At 45.2% G+C, this 22,596-nt stretch overlaps 1 protein-coding gene across 1 annotated transcript in view; it reads left to right on the top strand.

The window, feature by feature from the left end:
* The window catches only part of gpc5a (glypican 5a), a 126,748-nt gene that overhangs the window by 56,576 nt on the left and 47,576 nt on the right, over nt 1-22,596 (top strand). Inside the window, exon 6 of the mRNA XM_028981559.1 lies at nt 8,861-8,981. Coding sequence (XP_028837392.1) covers nt 8,861-8,981 — 121 coding nt within the window. The remainder of the gene's footprint in view (nt 1-8,860; nt 8,982-22,596) is intronic.

Raw genomic sequence — 22,596 nt, 5'->3', positions numbered from 1 at the left:
GCCACTATCTTCCTGTTTGCCTCTATGTATGTACCAGTCAGACGTGGAACGGGGGTTACGTGGCTAGGGTATCCTTCTCTAATGAAGAGCCCTTGCACAACTTTGTTTCCCTGGTAACACCTGCTCCCCAAAATCACTCTTCTGTGATTGTCCACATAAAAACGACTCCGCTGAGATGCCATGTGGAAACATAAATACAGATAGGGATGGAGGATCAGCCAGTGAAGCCTTGGCTTCACTGAACTATAAAATTGACTTGGAATCAATACAGTTGTGGGTCCTGCAGGCAGCAAAATATGTCCAATCTGAACATAAATGTTCATTTAAAAACTAGGATTGTGCAGTATAGACATTGCATAGGGGTTATATGCATGTGTATTAGTATTATACTCAATGTGTATTAGTAAATGATATCTTAATATATATGTCCCTCTGCCGAATAAAAGGCATCATTCTGCCGTTTGTCCTAATGAAATATGGACTATGTAATAGTCTGACTGAGCCATGTCTGACTAAGATACCAGAATTGTTATCGCAGTGATAGCTGAAAACGTAGAATGTTTTGTTTTGCGCCATGGTTTCTGTCTGTGGTGGGTCCAGGTCCGCAGCCGACCTCCTCTGACACGATATGCAACTGGGATTCCAGAGGCCCAGAAATGCCTGGGAAAAAAATGAAGGATGTTCTCACGCAGCCATGTCCCACCAGGCTCTCAGCTGAGAGGCTGGCTTTTCAACTTTTGTTGAGGGTATGTTGTTGGGCACATACAAGGGCACATAAATAAAGTGGGATCAACAGTCAATAACTAAATATGGTGTCTTATCATAAAATATAAAGGAAATCAATCATGGAACTAAATTAAAGTGTTCTAAGGCACCATGTAAGGGTAAAAAAATGCATGATTTGGCCATCTGTCAGATTTCTTGGAAATCAAATAGGGGTTAGTGTTTAGCGAAAAACGTTCCTCCCCCTGTCTGAAGACATCAGTTAAACATTAGCATTAGTTTTTCATCCTCTAAGACTCTTGAGGTAAAAATTGGGGGACAAGGCGGCAACATCTCTGCATATTTTGTTGCCCATGAATATATCATTTTCCAAGCCTTGTGCTTAAAATTGATTTTTGATCTTGTAGTTTTTGGACAAAATGTTATGAGTGGCTCCTCTACTGTCCCCATTTAAAAGGATAAACATATGTTTCAATGTACCAGAGAACCAGATTTTTTTCATGATCCTCCTAGCAATCTGTGGTGTAAAACATGCAATTCAAATGAAACTTTATACAAGTAAATAACACTAAAATGGTGCTAAGATTGCTCAAGCACATGCAGAATGGCATTTGGAATTTTGTCTCTGTGGTTTCTGAACATCTATAGAAGGGCTTCCTGTCATAAAATTCTGTCATTTTTCCGCAGGGGGGAACAGGATTTGACTAAGAGTGTTCTTAATATTATATACCTGCCTGTAATCATAAACATTAACATGAGTCTTCCTTAGACATCTTTTAGACACCTTTTTTGGCTACGTCTGAATTTGAAATGAGGGTATAAGCACCTGATTAAACAAAAGCAGCTGAAACGTGGCACAGGATGAATAGATTATTCAAAGTATACCTGTTTGGAGTCTTTCAATAGCCAGGAGAAGTATTAATGTTTGCTCACTGCCTTGCTGTCACCGGATTTATGGCAGGGAGATATGCACAGTTATAGAACACAGTTTTTAAAATGCACCCCAATGAGCCATTTCTCAACACGTGACGTATGTCTGCGGCCGTCAGATGTCTATCATGGCCCGTTGTCATGGCACGCTGCATGAGCCACATCCCGAGACAGCTTCAATTAATCTGCAGGCCTGTTGGCTAATGCCACCTCCCCTGCAGCCTGGCACAAATGAGTACCCTCTTCATGGCCCACAGGTTTCCGCTGATTGGAACATGTGATCCAGGAATTTGATGTAGCGCCACAGGCTGCCGTGTCTCTTCTTGTCTCTGTTTGTGCTGTGTAGCTCTTACAAAAGAACATCAAGCCCTTGAAGATATGCAAGTATTTTTTGTATAATTGCATCTACTGTAGCCGAACCGGGCGGTGAAGTGATTGCTAATTGCGCCAAGTGAGCGCGGTGCGGCTGTGAAATTAGTTCAAGCCGTGTTCCATATGTTAATTAATTATTTGAAAGGCACACTTCGCCTCTCTCGGCGACAGCCGCCTTCACGCCGCTAATGCACCTCCGACGTGCTCGGATGGACTGTTTATTGAATGTAAACATTTCACAGAGGGACGGATGAGTCCCTCCTCTGGTTGAATATTATTATCAGCTTCCTGGCGCATTGACGTCCCCATCACCTTTCACAGTGATTGCGTTCAGTCACAGATGCTCGTTTGCCTAATTAACATTGGCATACTGTCACTAGCAAATATCACCCATTTTTCATTGTCTTTGCTGGAGGTGTTTCGCTCACGGAGGTCACCTTTCAGCAGTTTGAGAACTGGCAATAGGAACAGCTGCTCGAGCGATTCCACTTGGTTTCCCTTCCAAAAAAAAACGCAACATCGCCGATGTTCGTCTTCAGTTTCACGTCAAACGCTGCTGGTGCTGGCAGCCATGGGACCGAGCCCTGCCTAGATTAGTGCTCTTTGTCATTTATTATGATTGGAGTCATGATAAGCATTTCATAAGTGACTTCGGCCAGCCCGTGGTAGACTGAAAAACTTGCCAGATGTTGAATTGCTCTCGGCGGTCAGGCTTCTGGGTTCGTAAGGGAAGGAGGCACAGGTGCTCGTCATTTTAAATGAAATAATAATTATTAAAAAGAAATTGAACGAATTGTCAGGAACATAAATGAGTGTACACGTTAATGCTGCAACAATCCCTGGTTGGGACCCAGTAATCAGGAGCACCAGCACCCAGTGACCCATGGGCATCACAGTACCGCCTCTCCAAGTGCGAATGTCCGAGACACCTGTCCCACGCTTGGTCCATCTAGCACCTTAGACAACGTTCAAGTTCAGGTTGAGCTTTATTGTCATTTCGGCTACATACGTGTTAGACAGTACATAGTAAAACGAAATAACATTTCTCCACAACCTGGTGCTACATGTAACATTTAAACAATTAAACAAAGTTACATACTGACATAAAGTGCAAACTGGGCTACATAAAGTGAAAAAACATGGGACCCAGGCTCTGCAGTGGGGCAGTGGTGACACCTCAGTATTCATGTCTGCTTTAAAATAGTCAGGAACATAAATATGTGTCCACATTAATGGTAAACATATGATGGTTTGACCCCTGGTTGCTGCATGCACCCTTTTCTGATCCCTCGTGTGTAATTAGCATCAGGACCCACTGGACATCACAATGGCATGAAAATCAGTTGGAACTATGGGCCATGTTGTTTTTTGTTGACTGGTTCCACACAGATTTCTTGATTAATTCAGTTCGTTTTATGTTTGTAGAGCAATTTATTGGTTGCAGTAGTTTGTATGACAGTGACCAAAATAATTCCTGGAGAGACTTGTACCAGGAGGTTTCCATCTCACCTTGAGCCACGTCCCCTTTTCAGATCCATGAATAGTGTGTCATTAGATCATTAAGAGAACCATGTACGTTACATATTCAGGTAGCAGCTGAAGGTCATTTTTTCTATTTTAAGGAGATCTCATCATAACTGGTTCAAGACCACCTTGGGAGTGGGTACCTGTCCTCTTAAGGCTGTGGGAATTTCACAAATCAACAATACACCACTGAAAACACACCTTGATGTGATATTCAATGTTAAGCTATTCATTTATAAAACAGAAACAAGAAGATACAGTAAAGCAGAACCTGGACCTCATCAGGCCACCATACTCCAGACAGGTGGATAGAGGGAGAGAAAGTGATATGGTTTATACATTTTTCCCGTGGATTTTCAGCCCTGGGGGCTATATGGTAATACAGTTTGTGGGGTATAGTTTCCTGAACTCATTCTGTATATATTAACACCCCCCCCCCCCCCCCCCCCCCCCCTTCTGTTTTCATTATTTGTGTGACCATGCCATGGCACATTGTGTTTTTTTTTTTTTTTTGTGTGTGTTAATAAATATACTGTCAAGTTACATTTGTGTTCGTCCCTACTTCATGCAGCGTGCCATTTACTTACTTCCGTTTTACTGTTTAGCTGTTTATATATACACAACTATTTTGCTATAGCATTTTATTACACATATTAACCCTTTATATAGCAGTACTTATTTTTGGAGCAATTCTTGCACAACATCATATGAACACACATATGTCACAGTAGGTACACAAGTAGGAAAAAAAATATTTCTGTTAATTTAATAACTTGAAGTCATGAAGGTAAAAAAAACACATACATCAAACAAATTTTGCTTCTGGGATTGGGATTCCATCTTGGTCTCCATAACCACCACAGAGTTGGTGTGTCCGAACTTGTGACTGGTAGTGTATATATGAGGCGCACACTCATTTAGTATTTGTTTCACAGTGATCTCATATGATGGCTAAATGTCTTTCTTATATGCTTGTTTTTACATCTAGTGCCTTCTCTTGATTTATTGGATTTGTACTCTCCTTTTCTGTTCCAACACCGCACTCTGTTTCAAGGCCTGTTGTTCGGACCCAAGAGTCCATTTCATCACAACCCACTCACCTGCTTGCCAACCTTCCTTCCCCCTGCAGACACTTATCAGAAAATGAGAAAGAAGCCCAGGAACGCTGCAGAAGACGTTATTCAGATACCTCAGTGGTGCAGTCCCCTCTTTATTTTCCTCCAGCAGTACTCATCTATCCACTCACCAAATCTTCTACATCAATCAGAAAGTGGAAGGATCATCAAATATACGTGCACACCAGCACTTTCCACCCATGGATGCCATGTGACGTCGAGGGAGAATCGTGGGTTGTGCCAGTTCCCTTGGCTACATGTGGAATGTCTTTCCATTTGCTGCAGGAATCAATGGAGCGAAGGAGGCCATGAAATACATCTCCCCTGCTCGAGAAAAAAAAAACAGACGATTGAGCGCTTCAGCATGGCACCTGGACTCAGATCCTGGGCACCGCATAACCACCTCCAGTGCTGCTGGCTCTCCTGCAAAGCATGACCTGCGAGGCAAACGGCATACAGCGTTCATACGTAGGATGCGCGACACGGGACGAATCTAGATGCATTCGATTGTGTCCGGAGGTTCCGCTTAAGCCCCCCCAGAGGCTCCGGATTCCCGCGCATTGTGGACAGCCCGGTTTTGCTGGCGCCGACCACTCACTTGGCCTAAAGTGTGAGTGGGTTGTGTGTTATCAGCATGTCCCAGGTTCTGTGGTCCTGACTCACTTAATGACTGTGGAGCCAAAGGATCCCGGATCCATGCTCCACACCCAGATTTTCTACGCCAGCTGACAATAGTTTTTTTTTAACACTGCCGGCTTTTTGAAGGCACGTTCTGCACAGTTTGATTTGCTAAATGCGGCTCACTGGCATTGCTGTTGCGTATCATCACATGCTTTTTCTCCTGGTACGCCGCCTTCTCCACATCCATGCTGCACGCATGCTTAAAGCCACCCCGGTTTAGGGGCCCTTCTCTTCGCGGCCGCAGACAATCACTCACACTGAGCACACGCATTCTCCACCTGCCATATTTCCATCACCGCCCGGGCGCCTCTGTGTGGCTGAAATAAATGCCGTACAGTTCCTCATTTCCAGCAGGTGGAAAGCAAAAGATTGGCATGCAAGGGAGAGACAGATCGAGGAGAGATAAAATGAGATTATAAATAAACGGGGGCCGTGCCGTTGATGCTTCCCAATCTTTGGCCATGCCGGCATTGCAATCTGCGCGCGAACTGCGCGCCGTCAGGAGACGCTCGTGTTTGGACCGACCCCATTCAAATGTAAGACTGAAGCAATCTCCGATCCATTCCTCGTCCCGTTTTCCTATGGCGAGGAAGCTTTTTGAGTTACGATGAAGCACACTGGGCATGATGGATGCCTCTGCATGTCCTGTGACTTTCATCATCTGACACCTTTTATGAAGAGGGCTCGTGTTCTCATGCTCAGTTCCACACTGTGAGGCTCTTTGTACTGTAAGCACATTATGAAATATTAGTGGAACGCCTGTGGTGGATATCCCACAGGCACAGTGAAATGTGAAATAAGAAGAGTGTGTGTGCGTGTGTGTGTGTGTGTGTGTGTGTGTGTGTGTTTGCATTTGTGGGTGTGGATGTGGGTGTGTGTATTTGCGTTATTAAAACATAACACTGGTCACTCCATTTTTCTATCTTTTTGGAACTGCCAGAGGAAAATAAACACCATAGATTGTGTTGTGGCCTTTCATCAGATCTCCTTCTGATATTTGATATTTCCATCAGATCTCCATCTTAACAACACTACATTTTCAACATGGAAAATACATGGTTTAAGAACACATCTTCAATTCCAGTCATTATTTTGGGAATTCTATGTCATTACAAGAACACAAGAACTAGATCTACTAACCTTTTGTATGAATATGTATTGTTATAGTATATATTTATATACTTCATAGCAATGTGTAATGCTAGAAAGCAGGCAGAGATAGCTACAACAAGCAGCCCACCCAAGGACTTCATAATTTTTGCTATCAAAATGACAGGTTTTTGCGAAAGATTGCCACAAATGTTTAAGTGCCGTCTTCATAGAAAATCCTCACAATCCTATGCGTGTGTACCCACAATTCAATGTTTAGTTCAAAATGTATTTGTTTAATTCACTTTGCAATGGTAACAATGGCTAGACTGTTCCCATCTGCATTCTGTGCATTAGGGTCTTACCATTGAAAGGACCACGACTTGACTTGAAAGGACTGGTCCTACCGAGGTCTGGCCTAATAGTCCAATTTGGTTGCTGTTGAACATGTGTGGAAAAACATAACAAACACTTAAATCATTGTATAAAACAGAAAATATATTATAATTTAAAACGTATCTCTATTATGATATTCTGCTCATCTAGCCACCCCCACTGTCTTGCGTTCAAGTCTTTATATAGTCAGAGTCTTAATAAATCTGGCTGCTGTCTATTCTTTGGGTATATTTAGTACAGCGCATGCAGTGCTGTTCTCCTGACCCATGATGGAAGCAAATGGGAGAAAGAACAAGTTCATGCGTATTTAAACAGTAGCCTGACACATTTACAGCGGATAGGCTAGCCATCTGTCCCCACTTCTATCATTTATCCAGCGAGAGATTAATCAATCTTCTCTACCGTCTAAGAAAATGAGCTGTTGTCTGCTTTAATCAGAAGTCCTTCCTGTTTTTTTTCTTTCTTTTCTGTCCATGGTGGTGGCCATTTTCCAGTTAACGTCACCCCAATGCATTGTCACTGCAGCAACTGTCACAAAGGGCCTCTCTCAACATCCAGCAGCACATTCGGCTTTTACAAGAGTGCATGAATAAATTAAATAAGGATGAACGTGGAGTGTCTTTCTGGAAGGGTAGGGACATTTGCATTCCTCTGAAGTGTCACCCTGGCTCTGGTGGTAGTGAAAAAGACGCAGCAGAAAGTACCAGAATGGTGAAATGACGGTTCCGGGCTGAGACACCTCTTAAGCCTTAAGCAGAAATCAAAGCAGATAGTCAGACTCGTGAGAGGACAGCTTCCTCCCACGGTGAGGGCTTTTGTCCGAACCTCACACACACACACACACACACCGATCTGCACTGATCTTTGGTGGGAGTAAAAGTGGCAAAATGTTAGTCTATCTATAGACACTCTTTGTAAAGATATAGATCTTGACGTACCGTAGAGAAATTGTATGGTCTGGTGAAATTTCCCTTGAAGTCTATCTATCTGTCTTAACTGTTCATTGGTTTGAAGCAGAATTCTTCAACCATACCCAATTCTTGTCATCTCTTTTGACAAACTATCTTACACAAACTCAAACATACTGTTCCTGGCAGTAGGATTTATATAATGCTGCAATTCATTTTTGCCAAAAAATGCAAAACAAGTGAGAATTGGGTTCTTTACTTCAGTCAGCCAGTAAGCATTTTAGAATAGCAAGTTTTATGTAACCGCTGTAAAAATGCATTGAAAGAAAAATGATTAATACATATATATGATTCTTTACTTGAACACTTTTAATTGCATTGTATTGATTTTTCCTCTAGCATTTAGTCACTGAATAAAATGAATAAGCTTCCATTTGGCCCTGACTTGGATAAATAGAAAAATAAAATGTCCAAATGGCGAGATATTGCTGAAAGTCTAAAGTCAATATGTCATACTTCACATCCAATAGTTTTTTCTCATGTTTCTTTGCTTGTGGAGAAGGGGCAAACGAAGACTGGAATCTATACATTCCTAGCTACTGCTATGTTAGCATTTGCATCAGTCCACCCTGGTGAATAATAACATCTCATGAAGGCATATTTATCACTCAAATTTGTCCTTCATGTATCTTCTCTCCAGTCAGACAGAGCCAAGCACTTGGGCACCGGACCGCCATTATAATTTCTTTAAAATGGGTTCACCAATAAATTATTGTGAAATTTTGAGTAATTTGTCACATTTTCCCCAAATTTTTGGCCCTCTCTTTTGTGTCTTTGCTCCATTCATTTCCGTTTAGCCATGAACTAATGCTTTGCTCTTGCACACAGCCTATTGTTTTAAGGAGCACATGAGTTATTACAGTGTTACTTCAGGCCTTGTTTCACCGGTTTGTTGCCTGTCGCACTCAGTGGTGCGCTGGTAAATCTTTCTGGTTCAGGTGAGGTTACATCGCAGACCAAAAAATACAGAAAACCCCAGGCCATCTCAAAGTTGAGCTCCCCGGCTCTCCAAAAAAAAAAAACAGTTTTCTTTCTCACTCTTCATTTCTTGTTTCCACACAGCTACACTCTCCGAGTGGTGGGCAATGGGATCAAGGCTCAGACCATAAATCCTGAAGTCAAAGTAAAGGGAGAGGACCCGGTGATAAATCAGATCATCGATAAACTGAAGCACATCAATCAGGTAAGGGCGCGAGGTGGGGGCGGGACTTAAATAGCCCTGAGGCATCCTTTCACGGGCGCTAGCTGTCGAGGAGCATTGGCCCTGTATCCAACAGGCACGTCCCTTCGGAGCTCACCTCATGCATTTTAAAAGAAGAAGAAGAAGTCTCCCTGAATAATTCCTTCTATTGAATCACAGAACAAACAGCGCAAAAATGCGATGCAACGTTACTAAGCATTATTTCAGCTTTTGGTGCTAACATTTTTTTTTACGCTGACACATGCTTTAATGTTTAATTCAGTTAGTTTACATCTTGCCCTTCTTGTTTAACAGCACGTCTGCAAAAAAGAAGAAATAATCAATGAATACATATTTAAAAGCGATTTTTTTGGCATGTGTTTTGGAATTTTATGGAATCTTTGATGCGCCCACTTGGCTAAATCAATGTTCTTTGACCATCAGTCTGTGGCCATGTGCTCAAAATATATGCTGCACAGGCTGAATTTGATACAGGCTCCTTTTTACCAGTGGATGACTGAAGGACAAGTGGGATATTTAATCATTTTTCTTTTATCCTTATAACGGCCCGTTCCTGAATGTTGCCTGTGCTTAGCATCCTGTGGTCAGTCAGTGAGCGAGCTGATTCTCTGATGGAGGGAAGAGGAGAGAAGAGGTGCACACCTTGACATCCACATCACTGTGGGCTTTGCAGGGCGACTGCTGTGGAGTGTGAACCCACCTCGGCAAATTACAGTCATTTGGAGATGCTGGGGTGCTTTTATCTAGCAGATAACATTAGAACATTTTCTCCCTAATGACGGTGATTACGGGAACACACAGAGGACTTTTGCTGGGAATGTCAGCATAGAGGCTGGACCCCCTCCCTGGGGAACTCTGTATCTGTACTGTGCAGCAGAGCACCGGGATGTTTTGTCTGTAGCTATTTGGCCGGTGATAAATGACTTCAATATAGAGACAACTCACTCTAAAAGTACAATGGCGTAGCACATTTTAACATTCAGATAGCATTTGCTAGTAAATCAATCAAATTAACAGATATAGCATAGTTTGTGACACATGAGATTTGCAGCCATAAATAGAGATGTTTATTATTCAGTTTAACGGGGTGTATGTCATGAGTTACTGAAATAACTTGACTTGAGGTTTCCCAATAAACATACCTCTCAATAAGCACATCAATCAGGAAATATAGTGAAGTCAGTCCCCCCATTGTTGTTGCCATTTTTGCCTTGCCTTAAACCTAGCAAAATCTGCAATTTTTTGCATATTTTTGCAAAAGCTGCATAGTTTCAATCCAATTCCATAATTATCACAAAAAAAATTCAATAATGATCAACATAAAAAGACTAGTCCCATTTAAGGTTATCAGACATACACTTTTCCCCTCTTTTTGAGACCTGAGCAGGAAAAAAATGCAAATGTGTAACAACGTTTGAGAAAACATTGCACAAAACCAGTCATCTCAAAAATGAAATAAAAAATCAACAACAGCCAGCCAGTCGCAGCACATCGGGGCTTTCGTCCTTATACATTTTTTTTTCCTTTGGTCACACGTCATCAAAACATCAAGAAGACCCAAAAGAATGTGGTAATTGTGTGTGTGCTTAACCTGTCTAAATAATGTGTGTGAGTTTTTGTTGTACGTGTTGTATGTGTTTTCTGAATGTACGGTTAATTAAAATGTGTTAGATGCTTGTTTTAAGATTTATGTTCGTTCCCAGGATCCCTGTGAGGTCAGCCAAGAGAAGGCATTACTCTAAATGCCTCAAGGACAGGCCTTGTTCTCTTCTATTTGCATGTGTGTGCTTAGGCATAAAGCAATGATCAATTCATAATATATTTCAATAACTTCAGTGTACGAATAAGTGTTCATATCTTATTTATCTTTGCTCCTTCATGCATACACAAGGTTTAAGTGTCTGAGTTCAGTGAATGTAATCACGCATATGTCATCATAATTCTTTTCCTACTGTCCAGCCAGTATCTTTTGAGTTGGCAATGGATGCAAACAGTATACAATTAAGCATAGTGACACTCGGGCGTCCTTTGGGACATTCCGAACCTCCCTATAATTTGTTTGGCATTACTGGGCCCTTCTAGTCTTATCTCAGTTCCTCCCAAGTCTTGGTTGACCTTTGACCTCTACAGTTTCCTGCAGGTGTTCGTGTCTGTGTGTATGATCTCACTGAGAGTGTACATAATGTTCAGACTTTAGAAGGGTCATACCTTGCGCAGAGTTGATGAAGAGAAAGCCTTCCTAACATGTGAGACTGGCTAATTAGCTGCCAAAGAGAAGCAATGTCTTCACCATCATGGGACCTTAGTGCCAGGAGCCAGTGCTACGCTAACAGGTTCGCCCTCATCGTTTGGGGCTTCTGATCCCACTTCCCATCCCGCTATAAAGGCTGTTGAGCAGCAGCAAGATCACAGCGGGCAGACTGCAGGCAGGGTCGCCTCCGCTGACCCCAGGTTGGCACTGCTGTCTAAACCGTACCATCTGCGGCCTGTCACCGCTAACTCATAAATCCATATGGTGCCCACGAGACCTGTTTTATGTGAATCAGAGCTCCAATCATGTCTGTAATCAACTACCAGCCAGTGTCTGTGCTCTCTTCTGGCACGCATACATATCAGCATGTGTGTGTTTATGCATGCACGTGTGAGTGACAGAGAGCCGTCTCAGAAAGCGTGGAGCGCATGGGCCTTTCAAGGTCATATTAACATAACGCATCCTTCATTCTGTGTGTCGAAGTAACAGTAATTAAAACTGTTCCGTCAGCAGTAATGTTTAACCCCCGTCACCCGCGATACTCTCAGGAGGAGGCAGCTCCACCAGTGCCGCGCATCTCGCTCTGCTGGCTGAGATAATGGTAGATAATAAGAAACATTCATAGCGCCACCTTATACCGAGAGTTCGGAATTAATATAGAACAGTTTTGGTTAATTACAGGAGCTGGCTTGATAACACAATCACCTGGATATATTGAGCAGACTCTTAGGGAAAATGAATTCTGAAATGCAAATTGCGGGACGCGCCTGTAAAGGAATCTTATTTACATGTAAATCAAAAAGATGACCAATCAATTACACTAATTTAAATATAGGCTCTGCTTTCTACCACATGCAATGCCATCGATTAAAATCCTAATCTTTGCCGGAGCAGCTTGGACACAGAGGACGCGGGTCTCAGGGGTTCCAAACCAATCTTTGTCTTTGCATACACCAGATAAAACTGAATACACCACTGAAGAACATTAGTCTGCAAGCTTTTCTTGTTTTTCTGTTTGCCTTCACTGGTTCACCTTTTAATTGAAACCAATCACAATCAGAAGTTGCTGTGGCTTGCATTATTTACCATTCATGGGCATTTTATATGAATCAATTGTAATTTTCCTGTTCATTCAAGACTACTTCAGAATATGGATGTAAAAGTATTTGGACTCAAGCTTGTTGGTGAACATTTACCTGCTCTACCTAAGAGAAGCTTGTCTTGTGAAGTTAGTTGCCATGTTATGGGGTATTTTTCCACCAATTTAAACATTCAGTATAAAGGAGCTACAAATCTGACTTCTGACGTTACTGTAACAACAGGTCATTAACAGTACTTAACACACAATTACAACAAATAAAATAGTGGAAAATAAAAGAAGATAAACCAAGAAGTGCACGGGTCTTCTGGCTGAACTGAACCACACCTGATATGGTAACAGCCTTTGGAAGACAAGGGGGAAGATCACGCTCAGATAAGGAAGGGCATTCGCGAAGCACCAGCAGCGAGGAGGTGACGGCCTGTCAGCAGCAGGGCTGTAGACAGCACTTAAAGCCGAAGATGACCTTGGATTTGCAGCTCACCATCTTCAACTTGCTCCACGTCCCAACAGCATCCGAGCATCCAAATATAGCCTTGCAGTGTGAAGCGGTGGCTAAAGGCTCTATGTGCTGAAACTGTTGTGTCTTTTGTCAATAGCTAAATGGGTGCAGGGAAAAACTGACTCATGCAGTAAAGGTAGGAGGATGGGAGTCCATCAACATTCTGAATTGTGCTCACGTATGCAGCTAGATAAGACAGCATCATCGGTTATAAAACGAGTGTTGTGTTCATTATACCTTTTGTGGAATATTTGTCCAGTATTTGTTTGAATTTCAAATTCACGTTATTCCAATTCACATGGACAGGAATATACTTCTCCAGGCATAAATTTTTACCTTTTTTGTTGTAAAGACCTTTTGTAATAATCATTTAGAGTTTCCAGTAGCTAATGGTATGCATAATATATGAATAAGAGTCTTTGCATGTTCTAATAATATAATATAATATAATATAATATAATATAATATAATATAATATAATATATTTGATTAGATTAAACTTTATTTTAACTCTGCAGATACTAAGCCAACAAAGCCAATATTGGTGGCCTAGTAGGTAAAGAAGCGGACCCGTAATCGTAAGGTTGCAGTTTCGAATCATGAACCGCCAAGGTGCCACTGAGCAAAGCACCCGACACTGCTCCCCGGGTGCCTGTCATGGCTGCCCACTGCTCACTAAGGGTGATGGTTAAATGCAGAGAACACATTTCGTTGTGTCACCGTGTGATGTGCTTTCTGTGCTTCACAATGACAGTCACTTCACTTTCTTCAAAATAGTGCAGAGAAAAAAAAAGATTACATTTCAATGGATACGTGATGCTATTTCTTACACGGTGTGCAGATATAGTATGTATGTGCAGTTTATGATGTGGCAGAAGGTGTTGATACACTATGTGCAAAGTCAAATACATACAGATAATTACAAACGATTTACATAAAGTGCACCCTCATAACACATAATATAGTCATAACCCAGTCGTGAGCCAGAAGTAATCTTACATTAAAGCTTCATAAAACATCCATCAAGCTTTTATTGGGTCATTCATGACATCATTATATATTAATAATAAATCATATAACTCAGAATCCATAAGTGTGACATTTCAATGGATTATTTAAATCACAGCTTTGAACTGTATTCGAAAGCAATATAAGAGTAAATGAAAAAAACTTATTTTTAATTTTTTTTCTCTAAAAAATGCATTAGGGCGTAGTTAAACTAAAAGTAAAATAATGTATAAAATGTTTAATGGATAATTTGCCACTTCATAAATGTGACAAATGACATTTTGTCTTAATATGACTCAGTTTGTCCTTTTATGTGGTAAAATAATCAAATTAATCACCTTCTCAGAAATTTTGTAGATTTTTATTGGAATGTCACCGGTGTCACATTTATTTCCAAGGGTAAATAGTCTGCAACGTATCACCATCCAGCCTTGTACAGCAAAAACGACTAGAATTTCGACCAAATCCTGCATCAGGAAGTGAGGTTTTGCTTGACACTGCATCCGATCACGTTCAACACCTCCACAGAGTGATGTGATGTAATTGGAAACGGTTGTACATCGTCCATGGGGAGAGTTTGTCACTTGGTCTTAAGGTGACCCTGTGCTTGTCACATCCAGCAGAGTACATGACAATGATGGGATTATACCATCCTTTTAAAGCAGTGTGCACCTTAAAAATAGAGATAGCATTGATAGGTGGAAGAGAAGGAAAGGAGCTCTTGTCCACATCTGTGTGTTCCTGAGACAGTGTCTGAGAGGGGAAAGGTGGACGAAGAGGAGAAGTGTCTGCAGTGACATAGCTGTCCCATGCAGGTACAGTTAAATGATATCTCTCCCGGTCCCAGACCCATTCATTTATCCCCAATCAATGTTATTGAATTTCGACTAGTCACTGTGGCCCTGCCAATAACTCTGCATTGGTTAAATTAGTAGGACGGCAGATGGAGTCGACCTATAGGCCACTTGGTTGGAGGAGTTGGCATGTCCACAGAGATAGTGAAAGTGAAGTGATTGTCATTGAGACGAAACGTCTCCTCTGCTTTTAACCATCACCCTTGGTGAGCAGTGGGCAGCCATGAAAGGCGCCCGGAGAGCAGTATGATTACAGGACCACTTCCTAACTCACTAGGCCACCACTACACTGCCAGCTGAGTGAACACACACACACACACACAGACAAAGGCTACATTTATACTCATGCTAATATTTAATACATTATTGTGAAGGGGAAATCAATTAGAATACATCTCCATGCAAAGATATTTTAACAAATCTTTTAGGATCATTTCCAAAAATACCTGGGCAATATGCCTTAAAAAAGTTATTCTTTTCCTATTTAACTGAAAATTAATAGTAATAATCACTCCTATATAAAACACCAGTGCATAATCTGGCACATCTGCTTTGGCAAGCGTCACCGGAACTCTTCTTCATTCTCTCCAGGTCAGCGACTCGTGTACAGAGATGCTGGTAGAACCGATCCCGGCCTCGTCTCAGTTATTGTTTGTTTCGTTAATAAACTGTGCTGTCCTGCGGTGTATCACAATAACCATCACTTCACTTTCACTGCAATTAATGTAACAAAATAAGACAGGAAATGGCTAATTTTACTTAGCTACCACATAAAATGCTTCCTTATTCCATATACATTAAGATAAGATGATTAGTCCCTTATTAGTCCCTTAAGTGGGAAATTTAATTGAATTTCTATTAATATTCAGCATTAAATCTATTTAGTACTAATAAAAGTGAGTGACTACCTCACTCTTCATATCAATCACAGCCCTACCTTCAATGAGCGGGATGAATAATGAGATGGAGGTGAACAGACACATGCAGCGCTGACAGGGAAAAGGCCGGAAGGCTGTTTTCCTGGAGCTGCCATGTTATGGCTCAGAGAGGTGACACTTGGCAATATGACCTTTTCTCTCCTGAGACTGAACACTGATGATGAGTCTCCGCAGGGCCCACAGAGTGTAAATGAGACTCAGACAGCTGTGACGCATGACCTTGTGTTTACCATTCGAGAGGTGCGCCTACCGGATCACGCAGACCTTTACCAGGAAGTATCCGAAAAATCCCCAAATGTGCCACTTTTACCACTTTTTATTATTAAACAGGTATGAACAATATCATTTCTGATCTAATCCACTGCTTCAAAAACTAGTTTGACTTAATTAAGATGCCGCGTGTAGACTAAAAGAGACCCATCTACTTCAATAGAGACATTCTGAATATAATGTTCCGAGCATTTTTGACTTGGTTGTTCAAAGATGACAAAGTTGAAAGTATTCATTTAAAGGATTATATCACATCTGAGGAGAGAAGAACTAAACCCCTTGTGGGCAAAGACTGACCTAGCAGAAAAGAATAAAACATGGTCAGAGTAAAATATCTACTCATACAAATATCTACTACTATAAAATTCTAATTCTTTCTTTCTTTTTTTACATATTGCATTTTTATTTCTATGCTCCCATAGGCTGATAATATACAGTATGTACAGTATGCACAAATATTTACATACACACATTTGGATGGGCATACTCACAGATACTCATTTCTGTCCAAAGCTGTTTTACTTAGAAAGCCATTGCTCGTTTTTTTTGCAGATGATCAGCGCAGCTTCATGATGGTTGAGGGTGTTTATTGAACAGGAATTTGGGCTGTTAATAAACTACAATTTAACCATTCAATTAAATAAAAGCTTTAAACCCCGCCTCATCCGTGTTAATTCTACCTAGTGTACAACTGTCACGTCTACGGACTTACGAGGAAAGGAAGCGCAGAGGTCTGACATACTGGGAAGGGGTTTTATTATTAAATAAACAATACACAAATAAACAATGGCGCGGTGGCCAAAAACGGGAAATAAAAGGGAAATAACACAAACTAACCCGTAGGCGTGTGGCGATTGCCAGAACTCAAAACACATGAAACAAAACTAGGTCAAGTTCGTGCAGCGAGTTCACGAAAATGCCAGCGACCCCGAACGGGCGGAACCTTCCGGCATTTATGGGGCGTCAGGATTAAAGTCAGGTGTGGAGGCCAGCTGCAGGCAATCCTGACAGAGCCCCCCCTCCAAGGGCTACGTCCTCGGAGCCCCAACAGTACCATCAGTGGAGGCGGCGGGGCGGACGGCGGCAACCACAGGGCTCCTGCCCTGCTGTATCCTCCCCTTGGAGGACCCGGTCCCTCGGGCTGGCTCCCCGGCGTGGTCAGGCGTGGCGGCCCCGGTCCCTCGGGCTGGCTCCCCGGCGTGGTCAGGCGTGGCGGCCCCGGTCCCTCGGGCTGGCTCCCCGGCGTGGTCAGGCGTGGCGGCCCCGGTCCCTCGGGCTGGCTCCCCGGCGTGGTCAGGCGTGGCGGCCCCGGTCCCTCGGCCTGGCTCCCCGGCGTGGTCAGGCGTGGCGGCCCCGGACCCTCGGCCTGGCTCCCCGGCGTGGTCCCGTTTGGCGGCCCCGGACCCTCGGCCTGGCTCCCCGGCGTGGTCCCGCTTGGCGGCCCCGGACCCTCGGCCTGGCTCCCCGGCGTGGTCCCGCTTGGCGGCCCCGGACCCTCGGCCTGGCTCTCCGGCGTGGTCCCGCTTGGCGGCCCCGGACCCTCGGCCTGGCTCCCCGGCGTGGTCCCGCTTGGCGGCCCCGGACCCTCGGCCTGGCTCCCCGGCGTGGTCCCGCTTGGCGGCCCCGGACCCTCGGCCTGGCTCCCCGGCGTGGTCCCGCATGGCGGCCCCGGACCCTCGGCCTGGCTCCCCGGCGTGGTCCCGCATGGCGGCCCCGGACCCTCGGCCTGGCTCCCCGGCGTGGTCCCGCATGACGGCCCCGGACTCCCGTACCTGCACACAATAATCAGGGCCGATCCATCTGGGTACGTGTGGGCCCTGTCTCCACATGTCCCCTCTGACACGTCTTGTGTCACCCCCTGCACCGCGCAGGGAGATTGTCCCAGAGCCTCCGGCGACTGTTCCAGGCACCCCAGGCTGGTGCCTTCTGGGACTATGCAGCCCCTCTCGCTGCCCGGCCCTGGTGCCAAGGGGGGGGGCATTGCCAGACCATCCGGCTAGCCCCTTCTGCGTCCGTTGGGACAAGCAGGCCCTCTTCCTGCCTGTCCCAGCTGGGTCCTCATGCCTACCCGGGGGCTCTATGGCGCTCCACCCCTCTGGAGGCAGACGCAGGCCCATGCCTGCCCCGCCCTCCTCACTGGCTACCGGAGGACCCAGCTCCATCGCTTCCCCACCTCCCCTCCCCTCAGGAGGAGTCCCCAACCCGAACTGCACCCCCCCAAAAAATTCTTTGGGGGAGCACCCCCCCCGGCTGGACTTAGGGGTACCTTGGGGCTTGTCCACCTCGCCTTGGACCAGCACATTCGGGTCAGGAACCTCCTCCCTGGGGTTCGGCTCCGCGGCTGGGTCGCCATCTGGTGGACACAAAGAGGGGAACTGGGGGCGACATACGGACACATATGCCACACAGACACACACAGACAGAGACAGACAGAAGAGAGGGTCGTCTGGCTCCCTCTCTGGGCTCTCTGGGACCTCCCCAGGGGGCACAGCCAGGATCTCGGGAGGAGCGACCTTCTCGTCGCCCACCAGTGCTGGGTCTTCTTGCCCCGGATCCTGACTGGCACTGGATGTGGTGGAGGGGCAGAGTTCGATCCCTGGCTCAGGCCGATCAAACTCCGCCCTCAGTCTCTGTTGGAAGTCCCGAAAACTCCTGTCTGTCTCTCCCTGCTGCCAGAGGGTTGTGCTCCAGCCCCATGCTGATCCAGTCAGACACGTGAGGATGGTAGTGATCTCGTCTGTGTCTGCTGCCCCACTGAAGGGTCCCGGGACAATTGGGCGGTCCCACACGGGGCTGGGCACGTCGCTGGAGATGGTGGTAGGTGTGTGGTGTGGAGGGGGGTGGACGTCTTCTCCAGCAGGTGTGGACGCTGGTGCTGCGCTGCCATTTCGCTGGGGAACGTCCGGGCAGAGGGAATGCGGGTCGGCGACTGGAGCAGGAATGGAGGATTCCCTGCGAGGCAGTCCCGGCAGCGCAGTTGCTGGCTGGCGACCTCCCGTCGCCCTCTTCCACCAGCTTTCCTCACACTGCTGGGAGGGACGTGGGTCTCCACGGACCTCGTGACGCTCCTGGATGGGCGCGATGGGCGGAGCCATCCCGGCACCGACTGCCCAAACGGCGTCATCCTGGTCGTCGTCCGTGTCAACCTCGTACCCCCGGAAGTCACATGGGTCATCACGGACGCCGCGATGATCTCGGACGCGCACGCTGGGCGGAGCCATCCCGGCACCGACCGCCCACCGAAAATCCACGTCATCATCGCTTTCGTCATCCGTGTCCTCCCACCGGTGACTCCAAGGGTCGTCCACCCTGCGGACATCCTGGACCCATGGCGCGATAAGCTCCCATGGGCAGTACTCTGGCCATTCGGGCTGGAGGCTGCCCACCTCCTCGCTGGAGGAACGCCGCCGTTGTTGTTGCCGCTTCTCACCCCCCTGGAAGTGACGTGGGTCCCCACGGACCTTGCGACGATCGCAGACTGGCGCGATGGGCGGAGCCCAACTCTCGTCTCCCGTGCTCTCGTCGTCGTCCGTGTCGTCCCAGTCCACGGGGAGCCTTGCCAGCAGAGCGCAGAGTTCTTGGCTCGACATGCCGAAGATCGTGGGGGTCGCATCTTCTGCGCTCGCTGCCCACGTCACTTCCTCGCTGCTGCCGACGCCAACGTCCTCGCTCCGCCCACTCACCCGCCGACGTTGTCGCTTCCGGGTTTCGCGGAGTTTCCCGGGGGTGACGTCATCACGCGGCGCCGCGTACCACGGCTTCTCGGGGAGAAAACGCTCGACCAGAACAGGCGGCGCGTCTCTCCCCTGGCGTCCGCGTTCGCCGCGCCGGGCTGCGTCTTTCGCGGCGTTTCTTCTCCTCTGCTTTCCACCTCTGCGCTTTTGGGTGGGTCGCTGGCATTCTGTCACGTCTACGGACTTACGAGGAAAGGAAGCGCAGAGGTCTGACATACTGGGAAGGGGTTTTATTATTAAATAAACAATACACAAATAAACAATGGCGCGGTGGCCAAAAACGGGAAATAAAAGGGAAATAACACAAACTAACCCGTAGGCGTGTGGCGATTGCCAGAACTCAAAACACATGAAACAAAACTAGGTCAAGTTCGTGCAGCGAGTTCACGAAAATGCCAGCGACCCCGAACGGGCGGAACCTTCCGGCATTTATGGGGCGTCAGGATTAAAGTCAGGTGTGGAGGCCAGCTGCAGGCAATCCTGACAACAACTGAATAAAAAAAAAAAAAAAATGCACAGGAGGGTACTTTCTCCAACCAGCAACTTTTCATGCATCCACTGGAATCCTGGATTAAAATGACATATAATCACAGCGTCAGGCTGGCCGCAGTACATGTGGGGAAAACATGCAGAAGAATTACACGTTTCCAGATACAAATGACATAACCCACACATGATATCCATGGACAATGTATGGTGCAGCTGAGTTCAAGTGAGTGTTCTCATGATGGAAATTTTCCTCCAGCCGATGGATTTATAACATTAATTATGATCCCATGGTGCACAATTCAGCAACTTTCTTTTGCTATCGTCCGCTTAGTTTGTGCTACACTGCCACAAGTCAACCAGTTATCTCCCCTGTGTACCATCTTTGGTAATCGGTATTCATATTGGGTTTGCACTGTTCCTCTGTAAAGAACAATGAACTGCTGAGCTGCATTATCACATCCCAAAAGCATTTTTTTTACTCTTCTTTACTCTGCAAAGACGCACACTGTTTAATCCACAGTTTGTGGATTCCTTTTTTCTGGAAGCTGTACTGCTGTTTATTTAGAGCCCTGGGACACCCAGGCGCATGACAGACCCATTTCCACAAGGCCGCCAGACACTGTGTGACGAATGGTCTCTGGGTCTGGGAGAGCCTCCACAGCGCCCCGGACCGGGCGCCTTTTCATGTTGGTGTAGACAGGCGAAACACCTTTTGAAGACGTTGAGCTCAAACTCTTCTCTTTGAAGAACGCAAATCTCACATCTACGTTCCTGTTAGACTTTCAGGCCATTTGGTATCTTCGATTTCGAAGAAGCACTTTTTGAAGGCTCCTTTGATATGTGAAAGGTGTAGCCAGGGATGAGATTTGTGCTCAAAAAGGGTAACATCAAAGTGCCCGACCGTGGCTGCACGGTGACACACGTTGCCATGATTTTCTTGTTTAGCCATTAATCTTTTCCAGGTAGGCATTAACGTTAGCAGGAGACTCCGTCTTCCAGGATTATTCCTATAACAGACCTTCCCTGGCACGCGTTTACGGCTGTCACATTACCACTAATAGCTGCTATCTCGGCAAATGCGCGGCAGCGGGTTACAGTGTTGCACCGAGACGGATTTCAAAAATAGTTTTATGGTTTGGCTGTACACATACGATAAGGAGTGTGGGTTCATGCTTCATTTAGCTGTGCGCCTAATGAACTGTCTATTAACGACAGGCTCATCATCATGCACATTTTCAGAAATTATCTGGAAATGGCAGGCATTTGCATGCGTTCTCTGACATCAGACTAATTTGATGGTGAGAGGCTGTAAACTGTAAAGACGTGGGGAAAAAAGGAAGGCTGGCTTATTCTGTTGTGCTTATTATTTCGGAGGAGCTGGATGCATTTGCTGTACCGTGGTGATTATTTATCTGGGTTGAGGACGTCTTTAAAGTGCTGTGTGGAGCTTTAAAATGTCATTCTTGTTTATTTGTTTACCAAGGCACTTTTAATGGTATTTCCTTTCAAGTTGCCATTTAGATGTGTGGCTGCCAAGAAATCCATAATCATAAATGTTTAACGGCACATTTAGGCACGTAGGGCAAACAGACTGTGACAGTAATCTGATTTTGTGCAATAATGATGAACTTTCCTATAAGAGCATCAAGCATTTTGGCAGATGGAAGTGTTTAACTTCATAAAAAATGCAAGCACATGGAATGTAGTGCACTACAAGGAATTTATTAAACTGATGTGAACGTGGGAAAACAGCTGGAATCTACACCACAGTATCACAAGCTATAGGGCAGGATTTACATTTACAGCATTTATCAGACGCCCTTATCCAGAGCGGCTTACAATCAGTAGTTACGGGGATAGTCCCCCTGGAGACATTCAGGGTTAAGTGTCTTGGACACAGTGGTAGTAAGTGGGGTTCGAACTTATGACTTTGTTGTATTCTGGTTCTCAGGTCAGCAACAAGCCTCATCGCATCATATTATGAAATTTATATATAAGAAGTTCCTCAGCTGCCCAGTATACACTCCATTCATCAGCAATTTCTTTCCAAAGGACCAGTGCTGACCAGAAACTGATTAGGTGTGTCACCATTCTCAGCACAGCAGCAATGGAGTGTCCCTCATTGTCCACCACCCAGAAATGATGAAACATGACCAATGATGAAGGGCTAGACTGGTCACAGAACCGTAATTCTTAGGGGAAGGGGGGCTAGAAAATACCTTGACCTTGAGGGCCTTGATTTAGAGAAATCTGGTCTGGAAAATGCTAACGGTGCATTTATAACCTCAGATTTTTGTGATGTCATTGTGTAATCAATCTATTTCTCTTTCCATATCTATACATTTCTATAAATTGTCTCCCCATAGATCTTTTTTCCTCCAAGCTGCATCACAAAATCATATTTCTTGATAAACTATTTTTATTCCCCTTCTTTGACGGTTCCACTCATCTT

Source organism: Denticeps clupeoides, chromosome 5, assembly GCF_900700375.1.
Source record: "Denticeps clupeoides chromosome 5, fDenClu1.1, whole genome shotgun sequence".
Lineage (NCBI taxonomy): Eukaryota > Metazoa > Chordata > Actinopteri > Clupeiformes > Denticipitidae > Denticeps > Denticeps clupeoides.
Note: the sequence above shows the minus strand (reverse complement) of the source record. Positions and strands in the feature narration are given on the sequence as shown.